The sequence below is a fragment of the Sinocyclocheilus rhinocerous genome, unplaced genomic scaffold, assembly GCF_001515625.1.
Source record: "Sinocyclocheilus rhinocerous isolate Xijiao unplaced genomic scaffold, SAMN03320098_v1.1 scaffold568, whole genome shotgun sequence".
Classification (NCBI taxonomy): domain Eukaryota; kingdom Metazoa; phylum Chordata; class Actinopteri; order Cypriniformes; family Cyprinidae; genus Sinocyclocheilus; species Sinocyclocheilus rhinocerous.
Window position 1 is genome coordinate 1,015,358 of NW_015652173.1, and position 15,812 is coordinate 1,031,169.

Below are 15,812 nucleotides of genomic sequence, written 5' to 3' on the forward strand. Positions count from 1 at the left end.
TAACTATTTTCAAAATATACTGTGTGTGTCTTTATATATACATAAATATACATCGTACACACACATATATTCTGTATATTCTGTTATTTTGGATGTGATTAATCATTTGACAGCAGATTGATATTGCTTTGTCTTTCTTTATTTTATTTTATTTAGTTTTGTTTTTATTGTGTTTTATTTTATTGTATTTTTATTTATTTTATATTTTTGTCTTTTGTTTTGTGTTTCATTTTGTTTGTTCCCACAGCCCTAGAAGTTCATATTCATTTTTCCTGGCCAAATTATCATTAAAAAGGACAGGAAATTAGTTTATTTATTTATTTATTTGAAAACAATTCAATACTGATTTGTTTTGTTTGCTTTATTTTGATTCGTTTTGTGCTTTGTTTTACTTTTTTACTGTTTATATATATATATATATATACAGTGGTGTGAGTGTTGGCCCCCTTCCTGATTTCTTATTTTTTTGCATGTTTGTCTCTTTTTTTTTTTTCGTCTTTTTTTTCTTCTTTTTTTCTTTTAATTAACCTGCAAAAAATGACTGGACATGTTATGGAAATTAATTCTGAAAAAAGTAGTAACTAATATCTGAAATCCTACACAGTGCAGGTTCATGAGCATTCTGAACCATACGTGTCACAAAAACGTCATCTGAATGTTGTTCTAACATCTGACATAGATTTTAATATTTGCACTGAACATGTTGCATATCAGCAACTGCTTTTAATGTAGTTGCTTTGCTGCACTTAATTTGCAATTAGCTGCATGCAAACATAGCAGATGGGTTCAGCTTCCGCTCGAAACCCATAAGCGCAAGTGTTTTGACATGACCGATCGCATCCCAGCGGAAGTTAAAGGGCTGTGCATCTGCTGAAATGATCAGTGTGGCCTCCCCAATGCAAACATGCTGAGAATTGATTTTCGACTGCGAGTAAACAGCCCAGGCTCTATGCATTCTACACATGTAACCCCTGGTTTGCCTCTAAATTATTGAAGAGCGATACCCAGAACACACCGCTGCGCTCATACTGAGCAGTTTTCCCTCACTTTCGGCACCCTAGCGTCTCATTGGCCGGTTAGAGGGAGGCTGCGGTAAACGTCTGTTTGTTTGTGAGTTTGTGTCTGCACTGTGGACGTGTGTTTTTGTATGCTGTGTCTCTCGATCATGTAAAGGTCAGGTGTGGGTAGGTGCGCCTGGTGTTGCTCACCCATCATTCTCTTCCTTACACGGCTTCACATTAATTTGGCCGCTTCCCCAGAGTGTGGCGAGACTCTTAAGGTATTAGCGCTGACGCTAACTCCCTTCTGACTCATCTGGCCTGCTGAGTTTACAACTAAGGCTCACTTATCTACAGCGTCAAGGCTCGTACATGGGGAGAGAGAAGGAAAGAAGGGTTGTTGGTGTCACATGGGGTGAACGATGCAACCAAATAAGGGGGGGTGGCTCATATGAAAAATTCTGACACCTTTTTTCTCTTGATTCCTACACGGCCCTGTAAGTCGTGATCGCTCATAATGAATCGTCTCTAATGGAGATTGCATTGCAGCAAAACCGGGCTCAATCTCACCAAGCCGAGGTTGCAGTGAATGAAGGGCTCACAGGGATTCACCGCCGCGCGTTCTCTAGGGAAGCGTGCAGCGTTCACACGCTAATAACATGCTCGAGTGAGCAGGTGCAGCTGCTTCTTGGCGAAATAATCTGCAATCATTATGTTGTTATGAAAGGCGTAATCTGACAGAAAACTGATCGTTGAAACAGGCAAGGTTAAAGACTTTATTTGGGTGAGAATCGATATGATATGGAAGGAACAGCTTGTAATTATGACTGTTTTTATGTTGTTTGACTGTTCATTTTATGACTGACTGCACACAGTTGTTTCATGTCTCCATTTTCAAAACGTTTACAACAGTTCATAGATTTAAGGCTAAAATGTATATAAAAATCTAATTGAAAAAAAAAAATAGATGTATTTCAATTAGTGGACACCAGTCTAGTTGTAGTTTATAAAACATTTATAAATATCTTTGCATTTTTGTTGCAATTTATAATCATCTCTCATCATTAGTTGTAAATTTCAAGTCTGAAATTCTGAAATCATATAAACAAACTGAAATTTAGTTAATTGTTCACCAAAAATCTTACCAACTGCTGCTCTGAAATCATTTTACATTTTGTTTGTTTCAATTTTGTTTGTTTCAGATACATTGTTTCTTTATGTATCTTTTAATAAACACTTGGGGTTCCTCATCATGTAAATATCAATCAGTCAATCAAGGCCTACAAAATTAATTGAAGTAAACAATGTTCTACAATTTTTATGAATATGTATTGTCAATTTAATGTTATATTACAAAATATTTCATCTACTAGGAACCGATAGACGGTGTCTTTTTGAGATGATAATTATGATGATTGTGAATGAATGGAAAGAGTATAATTGAAAAATCATGGAATTTTATTGGCCATAATTTTGGAAGCCATGAAAGCTGCATGCATAATAATAAACTGTAAAATGCAGATTATAATACGGTTTAGATGGAGTATAGCAGGCCATCTTACCAAAGATATTTAATGTCAACTACCCATACTAAATACAAAATCATGTTGTGTCAAAGCCATAAATACTTGTTATATTTTAACATCCTTAGTTTACTTCAAGACATGTACTGTATACAATAAATTCATACAGTAAATGCTTTGGTTTGAATTTGATGGAAACATGAATTATGACTTGGGTGAGCAGATAAAAGCTCCACAAGCTTCTTTGTTTTGGTTTCACCGGTGAGTGGAGTGCTGAAGAAACATGGAGACGCTGCAGATTTATTGATTTTGTTAACCTGCAGTAATCCACAGCTCATTGAACCACTGGGTCAGGACTTTGGGTTATTGCATGATTTTGTGTGCCTAGAAAAGCGTGAACGTTTCAGTGCCTGCGCTGTTTGTTTACTAGTGGCAGAAAATATTGTTAGTGTCTGGATTTCCATTAATGGTTGTTTCCGGAACAATGCATTATATGAGAGGAGAGTTTGTGCACAGCGGGGAAGTGTGCAATAACATTGTGGTGTCAATGCAGATGCATTTTGGGACCTGACTCAATGCTGCTTTCAGCAAATTTTGTGCTACAAAAGTGCTACAACAGGCTGCAAAATACAGTGGCTACACAATATATTTGGTCACTTCAGTCTCAAAGTGCTATACAACAGGCTGCAAAATACAGTGGCTACACAATATATTTGGTCACTTCAGTCTCAAATAAAAATGTATAATTGTTACCAGATACAAAAACATCCAAGTGACATTTGCAAAATAAATAAATTAATTAATTAAATTGTAAACTTTCCCCCAAAAAATTTCATAAATCTTCAGTTTTACCTTAATACAGAAATGTTTGCTCTGTTTTTTGTTTTTTTTTGTTTCGTTTTGCCTTGTTGCTTGCTCTTTTTGTATAGGTTTTTGTTTTTATTTTGGTTTGTGTTTTAGGTTTTTTGTTTTGTTTTGCATTGCATTGTTTGTTTGTTTGTTTTTTGTTACGTTTTTATTTGGGTTTTGTGTTTTGTTTGAGTTTTTTTTTTTTTTTTTGGTTGTCTGTTGTTTTGTTAGCATTTTGTTTTGTGTTTTTTTTTGTTCTGTTTTTTGGCTTGCTTTTTATGTGTTGTTTTTTTGGTTTGCTTTTTATGTGTTGTTTTTTGGTTTGCTTTTTATGTGTTGTTTTTTGTGCGTGTTTTTATTTTTATTTTTATTTTGTTTTTTTGCTTATGTTTTTGTTTGCCTTTGGTTTTGTTGTTTTGTGTTTTTGTTATTTTGGTTTGTGTTTAATGTTTTGCTTTGTTGTTGTTTGTTTTGGTTTTGGTTTTGTGTTTTGTTTGCACTTTTTGTGTTGTTTTTTTTGTTTTGTGTTTGTGTGTGTGTGTGTTTTTTGTTTGGTTTTGTGTAGTTTTTTTATATTGGTTTGTGTTTCATTTTATTTTGCATTGTTAATTTATTTGTTTTTATTTATTTTAAATCAAACTTTTTGTCTAAACATTAGTTTCACTTGTAGTTTATGGACATTTTGTTACTTAATTCAAGAACATTCATATATTTTCTTGCACAAGTGTTCACAGTGCAAATGTCTCCACTTACAATATGTCTCCAGAATTAAGAGACAAGTCTGTAAATGTAGTTTGACAGCTCCAATCAATCAGTCTGTCAATCATAAATCTGAACTGTCAATCTCAAATGTCTTCACCTCGCAGGGGTTGCAGACAGGGACGCGGGAGCTGGAGGAGATGGGAATGAAGTTCGGCCAGAGTATTCTCACCCTCAGGAGGAACGCCATCCATTATAACAGCCATCCGATCCACCACGCATCTGCCCTGTTGGACTTGGACGACAGGCTTCTCGACCACAAATCCAATAAGTGAGTTTTAAGTGAACGTATTTTGACCGCAGACACATCTAGGGCTTCAAAACTCGTCAAAATAGACCACAATAAAAAGTTTTTCTAAATCAAAGGTTTATAGTCAATACTTTAAAACAGTGCTTCTCAACTGGGTTTGCTTAAGATACAGATACTTCAAATTTGCAAATACTGCAGAGTCTAATTAGACACATGGCCTTTAACAAAATGTTAAAAACAAAAGATATCTGAATCATTTTCTGCTCCTTTTTAAATAAGACCGTTAATTTGAAAGATAAATCTGTATTTTATTATTGGAATTTAGAGTACTAACAAACACTTTTTGTTATTATGTGCACATTCAGCAAGCCTTGTGGGGTTTATATTCGATAACTATAATTGTCTGTAACTATATTATGATAACGATTCTGCTTCGGTGGAGCAGAATGAAAATAAGAGCTAGATGTACATTTCCTGAAGGAATAAGCCCACAGCAGCAAAGGAATAGCATTAAAGATTTTGTTGAAATTATCATTTGGAAAGTTGGAGGTTGATGGAGGTTCTTCAGTTATGGTTCACTTTTTATTATTATTTGAGCCAGATGTTTGATAAAAACCAAAGGAAGTCTATAATAACCAGAGAAAGCAATCCTTTAGTATTGCCATTCATCTCAGTGGCACTTGTGATTATTTTATATATATTGCTTTCATATTTTATTATTTTGTTAACATTTAATATTAATATTAAGTTTCATTGTTTCAAGTCAAGTTTATTATGTTTCAAGTTTATTTTATTATTTTATACAATGGCTGCTTTAAAATGCATGTCCAATAGAGCATCAGTGTAAATCTTAGGGAGATTAAACAGTTTTATCTTAGATTATTAAAAGTTTGTAAAATACACCGGTGTAACAAATTTCAAGTCACGCAAGTTATGTAATCAGATTACTTTTCCAAGTAACTAGTAACGTAACACATTACTTTTTAATTTATAAGAAAATTGTTACTTTTTCAAATAAGTATTACCAGTTACTTTGTTTTCCCATGTATTGATTGACAGCTCTCCTGTTCTCATATTGAGAGAAATCGGAAGTGCAGAGGTGTTGTGTGCACTGTGTAAACATGATGCTTACTTTAGTTTTAGATTAAATGTGAACATGCATTTACTCATCTCACTTGCAAAAAAAAGACAGATTCAGAATTCCTCAAAATGAATAGGAAGTATGAAATGGAATCAGAGTCTTATTCATTTCACTTCTACATTTGCCAAAAATTGAACTTTTTATATTAAAAACAAACAAACAAGCCCAGTCCAGATGAGAAAATGTAACGCAAAATTAATGTAACACATTACCTTCCATAAAAAGTAACTAAGTAATGCAATTAGTTACTTTTCTTAGGGAGTAATGAAAATATTGTAATGTATTACTTTTTAAAAGTAACTTTCCCCAACACTGAAAATAAATAAATGTAATGCTGAAATTATTTACAAAACGAGTTGTAGATGGAGTAAATTAGGTAGTTTGGAGCTGAATTAATTGCAGAAATGTGCGATAAGATGAACTACATGACAGTAAATGTAAATGTAAATGTAAATTTTAGCAGTTGGTTTTGGATGAATAAAATGCCACGTTAGAGATGTTTTGTTGTTGTCATGACCCTTCTCGTTTTCTGTCTGTGGCTTGTGTTCAGTCTGTACATGGCTAGTTATGTGAGAATTCAGTATGCAAATAAAAGCAAGAAAGATGATTATTTGCAATTCAGTATGCAAACAGAACAGTGATGTAATTACTTTCAGTTCGGTTTTGCATAGTACTGTAAAAAAGAATGAAGGATATCTGTACAGTAGTGCTTTCTAAGCTTTGTACCACGTTATAATATTAGCATAATGAGATTACTGACAAAGTTACCTTGTTAGTGACCTTTAAGAGTCATATTGCAGGGTTGCTGTTGCCAAGTCAGGCTGCCATTTTACTCTGGCTTTTTAAATATGATCTTGAGCTGTGGGACGTGGACAGAGATTCATTCAGAGTGCATCAGCTGCCTTTCAAGTTTTCAATTTGCCACTAAAGGGGTTTCCTGGGAGCACTGCCACTTTCTCTGTTTTCCTTTCGTCTCTCCATCTCCTTTCTTCTCCACACACACTCGTTCTCTCCCCTCTCCCTCTATTTTCCATTCCCCAGCATGCTCAAGTTAGAGTCTTGATTTCTGTCATGGAATGAAATGGACCAAAGCTGAACTATTGATTTCTACGAAGTTCAATTAAATCCCTTTTGTGTGCGTTTTGAATTGTTACATCTTGTCCACACAGAGCGCTCAGTGTTCTGAGGAGATTATCCCACCCCTCTCTCTTCTCGAGGATTTCACAACGTTTCTATTGTTCCCCTCGTCTTCATATTACTGAAGAGAAAACGGTAAACTTGACTGGTCGTACCCGAGAGTATTGCATAACTGAATTATGCGCAACTGCAGAATGCTGCTTACGAGCCTTGTCTGATTCAGCTCAGCTCTTCTTAGATGGATGTAGAATACAGCTCATCTTTTTTTTACTGACAGACAAACACACTTTTAATATGAAACAAGAACAAGGTATTTGATCAACATTTAACAAATCATGTAACATTAGCTGGATGGATGGATGGATAGGCCAATATTGAATATTTATTTATCTGAATATTTATTTTATATTTATTTTAATGTATTATTTATTCTGTATTTCTATATTTGTTTATTTTTGTATTTGTTCATTTATTTATTTTTTAGTATTTATTTGTTTATTTTTGTTTATTTTAGTGGCACCATCCCTGTAACCCTACATAGGACAACCAGTTTGGTAAATGGGTGGATAAATGTTTATTTTTATATTTCAGTTTTTCATTTATAATTTTTATATTTATTATTTTGTATATTTATATATTTTTATTCAAATTTCTTATTTTTTATTTAATTCTACATTTAAATGTATTCATTATTTATTTATTTATTTATTTATTTTGATTCTACATTTAAATACCTTTGCCATCATTTATTGTGCACTCAGTTTTAGTGTCTTTTTAATAACAATAATTTATTAACATTGATAAATATATCTCTAAGTATCCTTAGCAGGTCTCACAATGAATTATTTATTTATTTATTTATTGCTGTATATTATATAATATTGTAAATAGGGATGTAACAATTACTGGTTTGACGATAAATCATGATAAAATTCCCCACGGTTAGTATTACCGTTTCATCTTTTAATTATCATTAAAACCGTATTAGATTACCGCGATTTGAACAACTTGCGATAAATAAATACTGTCCAGCATAAAGCACAGTTTTCAGTAACAGTCTCACGTGCGCACAGCAGCAGAGTAGTTTCGTTTTGAGTGAAAACAAGGTAGAAAAGCTGGGAGGTTTTAAAAGAGTGCTAAGGGAATTATACAAATGAATATATGAATGAATTAATTATATGAATGTACCTCTGAAGGTTCTGACTGTCTTCAGAAACGATTCGATGGCATTTTGTTTTCATCTTCGCTCCATGTAATACCTAAAAGGAAGTGTTCTTAATCGCAATACTGCTTTGTCCACGGAGGTTACAGGAAACAGCTCTAATTCAGCTTTTCCATAAGCGCCACCTGCTGTCAGAGAGTGGATTTACTGAGACTTACACTCACTGGCCACTTTATTAGGTACAGCTTGCTAGTACCGGGTTGGACCCCCTTTTGCCTTCAGAACTGCCTTAATTCTTCGTGGAAGATGGGCTCGGGTCAGACTCGGGCCGAGAATTCTGATAACGGACAAGGGCCGGGCTAGGGCATATATTTGAGGCCTGTACAGGGCTCTAGGATTTAATAGCCAGCAGGGAGAGTGCAGACAGACGCTTCTGTCTCATGGTTGTCCTGAGTTCATTCTTCACTCTTTTAAGTTGAGAGAATCTCTTGCCCTCGTAGTTGGCAACGGGCCGGGTTAAGAACAGTCTGAGTGCAACGAGTACAGTCTGTACTGTAGCCCATTTTTTCCCAATTTGCAGCATATCCTCTAGTGAAAGATTTTTTTCTTCCCGCACAAAATTCTTGAACTGAAGTTCATCTCCAAAGTCTTTGTCCAGGTCATCTGGATATGTGGATGAGAGCGCAGCAGCACGTTTATGAACACCATCACAGTCTGGTATCAAACAAAACCCATGTGTCGCTATGTGTCGTGATATTTTCTCAAAAACATATTTTTTTAATTACATTTCGCACAACCACTAAGCTGGGGCTGCCTATCCATTTTGAATTTAATATTATTGGCGGAACTCTTACGCTGTGACCTGACCCAATCCCAATTCTTTATATTTTATATTCTCTCTGTAAATATTGTATCGTTAACTGTTCATTTTGTATCTGCATCTCTTCCAGCAAAATAATATAGAAAACATGAAAAATATTTTAAAGGTCTAGTCATTATCTTAATCACTTGGTGCCCCCTTATTGGCTGGTGCCCCAGGGCACTCGCCCAATCCCGTCTATGAATAATCCGGCCGTGCCTAAAGGATGTGTTCTTAATCGTAATACTGCTTTGTTCATTATTTTAATCACTTGGTGCCCCTATTGGCTGGTGCCCCAGGGCACTCACCCAATCCCATCTATGGATAATCCGGCCCTGCCTAAAGGAAGTGTTCTTAATCGCAATACTGCTTTGTCCACGTAGGATTTACATTCAGCCTGTGTGCGGTTTCTCTCTGGCCAAAAACGGAGCGAATTTGCATGCCCTGCTGTCAATTTTGACCGGTTGATGAAAATCAAGCTTATGTGGATTCTACATATTTAAACAATTCAGATAAGTTATCTAGAATTATTTATGGAGCAGATAAAATACATATAATCATTTATTAATCAATTATCATTTTGACTTATATCTTTTCTTTATTTAAAGGCTGAAATGTGAGGTTTACCTTTTTATGAAACTTTTTCAAAGCTTTATTTGAACATTTACATAATATAAAACTTGAAGTGATTTATGTGTCAGTACTTTTTGAACATCTCCAGCACATTTTAACAATACCGTGATAATACTGATAACGTGATAATTTTGGTCACTATAATCGTGATAAGAAATTTTCATACCGTTACATCCCTAATTGTATTTTTTTATTTAAATATTAAAAATGTATTTAGACAAAATAGTTTAAACATTTTTTAGTGTCATTCAGTTATGGCCAATAACATGAAAATAATTATTGGCGGATAAGGACAAAAGAACATCTTTGAGGGGAAATGGGTCGATAAAACAATGAATAATGAAAAAGTCAATTGTATTTAAAGGTTAGAGTCATATGATGCGATTTCAATTTTTCCTTTCTCTTTGGAGTGTTACCAGTTCGTAAAACACTAAATATCAATAGGTCCCTATTTAGCTAGCATGGTGTGTGTGTGTGTGTGAAGGAGAGAGAGAGAGAGAGAAAGTGTCTCTATTAAGGACGTCTTTTCTGCTTTAAGGTCTGCAGTGATTTTATCAGTTTCTTTTGACAGTCAACCCAGCAGATGACAACAGATGGATATCACTTTCCACTCACAGGCAGTGAACGGGGGCTTCACAGCTCCAGTCATATTATGCACCTCCTCTCCTCTCCTCTCCTCTCCTCTCCTCTCCACGCTCTACTGATGCCACGCATCCAAAATCATCGCAGACAAAGTCATGCGGATGGTTAATTCACCTCAAGCCCCAGACACAAAAGAGAAGTGAGCTCTTCAAGAGCTGACAGGAAGCCCTTTTTGTTTGTGACTCCTCTGTGAGGAAAGCAAATTCGCATTCAGATGGATGCTATTTTCCTGCCCAGCACTTTTGGTTATGCACTTCCGAATGAAAAGTAGCCCGACAGAACACTCAATACCTGCTAGATGTCAAATAAAACCCCACGGCTCACAAGAACACTCCAGCTTTCTTCATATTCAGGTCTATTATATCTTTTGTGTCAAAAGTTCAGCTTTTGTTTTGCTCTAAAAAGTGCACACAATTGAAAAGCATGACTTTTTTGAATAGATTTCGTGATGGGCCAATGCGTTGAAGTGAAAAGGTCAAGGTTTTTGTATCGGACCTCAATTTTAGTCTCTTTAGAAACGCTTTCTGATGACGACACTTAACAGCAAGTGTTTTCTTATCTAATAAACTAAAGATGGCCAAAGGCCGCTTTTGATGCCGGACCCCTCAGAAGATAACAAGCTCTCATTAAAACACCTTTGAACGTCTCCACACCTTTCATGACATCTTATATTACAGCTTGACACCTTTGTTCGTTTCTTTCATTACGCAGTTCGGAAATAAGTCCCTACGGTATGTTCTGGCTCCCTCTGTAAGTCTTCCCGAGCCTGATTTCTTTTCTTCCCCCACATCAGAGCGCTTCGCCAAAGCCTCCAAGTTGAAAGCTTAGTCAACCATGAAACATATTGGATTGTGAGACACAAAGGAGATCTTTAGAAGTGTAAACAAACAAACAGACGGGCAAGAACAACAACAAATAACGCTAAATAATAATAGCTGCAATTGATTATTACAATTCTAAATATTTCCAGCGAATTTACATGCCAATTGGCCCGTTTCATCTATTTTCAATTGTCCTCAGATTCACCCAGCACCTGCAGCTACTCCAACAATGAGAATTGAGCCGACTTGTGAAACTTATTCCATCAGAAGTTACCACAAACTACATTAACTTGTTTATCCACTCTGAAATGATGGTTGCCCTTCAGGAAACTGAGGAAGGTTGAACCTGTCAGTTAGTTCGCTTCATTTAAATTTATTTAGACAAGTTAGGAAGTCTTTAGAGAGAAATAGTCTTCATCCTTTTGTTATTTGTCTGAGGGAGAGCAGGTTTTTGAGTATAAATATTAGATTCATTACCTTATTACAGCCAGTTTCCACATTTTTTTTGTGTTCAGATTGATTCTTTATTTTTGATGTATCCCTCTTACATTTTCTGAGCCTTAGCAGTGTCATTGAACTATTTGTTTATTTTATTTTATTTTATTTTATTTTATTTTATTTTATTTTATTTTATTTTATATTTTATTTTATTTTATTTTATTTTATTTTATAAACTGTTATTTTATTTTATTTTATTTTACAAGTTAGGAAGTCTTTAGAGAGAAATAGTCTTCATCCTTTTGTTATTTGTCTGAGGGAGAGCAGGTTTTTGAGTATAAATATTAGATTCATTACCTTATTACAACCAGTTTCCACATTTTTTTTGTGTTCAGATTGATTCTTTATTTTTGATGTATCCCTCTTAAATTTTCTGAGCCTTAGCAGTGTCATTGAACTATTTGTTTATTTTATTTTATTTTATTTTATTTTATTTTATTTTTTATTTTATTTTATAAACTGCCCAAAATCGTTGTATACAAGGACAGTTTTGTAAGTGATTTAACACTTTCTTTCTTTGTTTGTTTGTTTGTTTGTTTTTATATAACTACCCAAAATCGTTGTAAACAAGGCCTTTCAGCACTTTATTCATTTATTTATTTGCTCATATAATATCTTACTGGTTTGTTTGTTTGTTTGTTTGTTTTTATATAACTACCTAAAATCGTTGTAAACAAGGCCTTTCAGCACTTTATTTATTTATTTATTTGCTCATATAATATCTTACTGTTACTCTAACAATTTGTTGGTCAATAATTTTTACAAAGCAATTTTTTCTTTGGTCAGTATATTAATGTGTAATTACACACACATTAAAATGAAAACGTAAGTGACACGTGTGTGTGTGTGTCACTTACGTTTTCATTTTTTATATATAATTAAGTACACTTATTGCATTAAATTGCTCTGGAGTCAACAATTCATTCATTTTTTTGTTTTGGTCAGAGGCTATTAATTGCATTTGTTTTTTAGTCATATACTTTTTATATTATATTCATGCTAAATGTTACTTTTATTGTGGTACATTTTAGTAATTTTATCCATCAAGAAAGTAATACTTTAGTGTATTTCTTTGAAGGCAGCAACATTTCTCACATAATTTTACACACGAATCAGGGCGCGTTGATTTTTCGTTGCATTTTCGCTAATTCTAAGTTTGTGATAAATCTACATTTTAGTTCCATCAATTATCCAAGGAATGGCATCATCAGAATTCATTTCTAAATATTCCACCAAAATTACTGAACCATGGGGAAGCTGCCCTAATTGTTTTGCGCCTCTGAAAGTTTGCCAGAACTTCATATTGCTCAGTTGTTCAGTTTCACGTTTAATTATTAATGCACAATTGGACAGACTCTCCAAAAGAATCATTATAAGCGTACTTAAAATTCAGAGCTGCTGTTCCCTGTGTTACAGTCCCCGCATGAACAGGCTTGATAGCAGGATGTGTTGTAAAATGAAACTGCCTCTGCACGTCTTTTACTAGCATGCGTTCAGCCACAGAGGCAGAGGACGGAGGGGAAGACAAGAGCTTGAAAAGTGGGCTGCAAACAGCTTCTGAGTGGCATTGATTTTAATGCCTTCTAGGAGATATTTGCTGGCAGATCTCTTATGAGGTGTCTGTAATAGTTTGTGAGAGCACACACTGTAAACAAGAGCTGTGCAGCGATGGACGTCTCCCAGGAGAGAGCTGATTGAATCACTGTCCCCTGCCGTCACACAGACACGCTCACTCCCTCGCCCTACATGCAGCACGCAGCTTGCCCCTTCTAATCTGCAAATGAAATTATTTCCGCAACTTTGGACTCCTTTTTTTTTTTTTTTTTTTCTGTCATTTCTTTCTTTTTTTCCTGAGCTTTTTGAAGAGCCATTTTTGAAGAGCCAGACATTTTGTTAAAGGTAGAAGATTTATGGTGCATTATCTTGAAATTAATGCATGCCATTGAGGTCTTAAAATGCCTGTTGATTTTGTTTCACCACAGATAATTTTTTTGTTTTTCGACATTTGTCCTTTCCGCAGTGGTTGATCATTGTTTTGTTTTGTTTTTGTTTTTGTTTTTTTATTGCAAATGACAAAAATTTTGACAAATGTTGTCTAAGATTTTTAAATGTAATTTTTTTAAATATTAAAATTAATTATAATAATTATAATAAAAAATGATAAATATAGTATAAAATATATTATAAATTATTATATAGTATATTTAGTATATTTATTAGTATATAGTATATTTATTTATAAGTATAGTAAATTATATTTTACTATACTAAAATTACTTTTGCTACTTTGAACAGGTTTAAATCTTGACTATTATGGCTTTTTTAATTGATTATAACAACAACAACAACTATTATCATTATTATTATGGATGATATTTTTATTATTATTATCATTATTTTTAAATGGTAAATAAAAATAACAATAATAAAATAATTGTTAAATGTTAAATAAAATGAATTATTAAATGATAAAAAATGTGTAATTAAACATAATATTAAAATAATGTATTTATTGAAGCATAAATGTAAATATTTTTCTATATCTTTATTAAATGTATTTATTCTAGAATATTATGATATATATATATATATATATATATATATGTGTGTGTGTGTGTGTGTATGTATTTATTTATTTAAATCTTTAAATCATTATAAATAAATGTATATAAAATATTAAATCATTTATGTATTGTTATAGTAAATATATTACAATATTATGCTATGCAGTATATTATTTATTAGTGTAGTACATTTAAATAATTAGTTTTTTAGTGTTGTAATTCTGTAAAAATCATGACATTTCAGTGAAAAGTACAATGTAAGTGCTATTTCCAGTCTTATCTGTACTTACTGCCACCTCATCAGTAGTTCATGGATGTGAAACTGTAATCCATTGTAAGTAGTTGATGATATTTGCTTTTATTTATATATTTATTTTTTGACCAGGTCTTCACCAGGGGATTTGAGAAGCAATTACATGCCTTGTGGTTCTGCAGCACACCTCTCTCCAGATATACTTAACTCCTTTCTTAAGAGTAATTAAATCATGGTTCTGCATTTGAAATAGCTAAAATATCAGTAATGTCATTAACATGAAGCATCTTGCTGCCTCCTTAGGCTCCTTATAAACTGCATTTGAAAGATGACATTGAAGTTAAATTTAGTGACTTAGCCTTCCCCTGGCCACGGGGACTTGGGGCAAAACTTGCCCCTAAATTGGACAAAAATGCCCCTGCACAAACAAATTAAATCTATTACGTCTGTTGCTAACAAAGTGAATATGAATAGACAGTGTCGATTGCGGCATTAAATTAAGATCTGCTCATGTTGCATCGTATTTCATTTTAGGCGTTTTTACAGTGTTGCACATTTGAACCAATCACACACATATCTGTTGAGCTTATGAATGCAATGGCCAATCAGAAGTGTTCAGATGAGTCATCAGTTTTGTTGAATGCGTGCGCATTCGCAGACTGAATTCCAGACTCTTGCGAATTCTCTCATCATAAACAACAAAGCGCAGATGTACGTACAATGTAAGTAAGATATTCATTTCACTTCAGTGATTATAACGATAGTTTTTTTTTTAGAGTGTTTAAACTCGCGATCTATGTTTGATCAATGTTAGTGATAATGTCACTTTCTATATACAATTTATTTGCTGTTTTAAAACCGTGGAAAGGAAACGTTATATAGTTATCAATTTCTAACATTTTTATTAAATTGTAATCACGTTAAATACAAATTCAGTCCCATTAAACATTTTGTTTTTTAGCCTACATGACACTAGGCGTGGGCCGATTACCGGTTTCAAGGTATACCGCGATTCGAAAATTTCACGGTTTCAAAATGACTAATATTTTCCGTTATACCGTTCCTGCAGTATGCGCTGTTTTTCATGTCTCCTCAAAGACTGAAAGTGTAGGAATCTCTCAGGTTGAGTGCAGTGTAGAGAGTAACACGCCCCCTCCTCCTGTTGGTGCGAGCGAGCGGTCAGTCACGTGTGTGTGTAGGATGGCCGAACTGAAAGGGTTAGTTCACCCAAAAATGAAAATTAGCCCACAAATTACTCACCCTCAAGTCATCCTAGGTTATTTAACTTGTTTTGGACTGAAGCATGCAACACCCGCTGAGTGCCATGAAACAGCTTGGAAGATCAAAGACAATTTTTTATATAACTCTGACTTGGATTCGTCTGAAAGAAGAAAGTCATATACACCTAGGATGACTTGAGGGTAAGTAATTTATGGACTAATTTTGGACTAAGGAGCTGCCTCTGGAACTCACGCGATCGACAACCGGCCGTTTTTTGTCTTAATGCAAATTGTCTTTGTTCTGAACTTGCACAAACTGCGTTGCAATGCAATAATTTTCCAAAATGTCAAGTATGTGAAAATATGAAGTTTGTAAACACCCGTTAACACAGGCCAGAGACGCTGAAGACGGACGCACAAGAGAAAAATACTATAGCAGCCAGATCACTCCTTGTTCATGATGCACGAACTATTGGAAGAAATCCTTAATATTGATTTGGGGG

General features: G+C 34.1%; 1 protein-coding gene across 1 annotated transcript in view; it reads left to right on the forward strand.

Annotated features, from left to right (window-relative positions):
- Positions 1–15,812, forward strand: part of LOC107714006 (cytosolic carboxypeptidase 4-like) — a 165,166-nt gene that overhangs the window by 125,398 nt on the left and 23,956 nt on the right. The window contains 1 exon segment of the mRNA XM_016519695.1: positions 4,237–4,400. Coding sequence (XP_016375181.1) covers positions 4,237–4,400 — 164 coding nt within the window.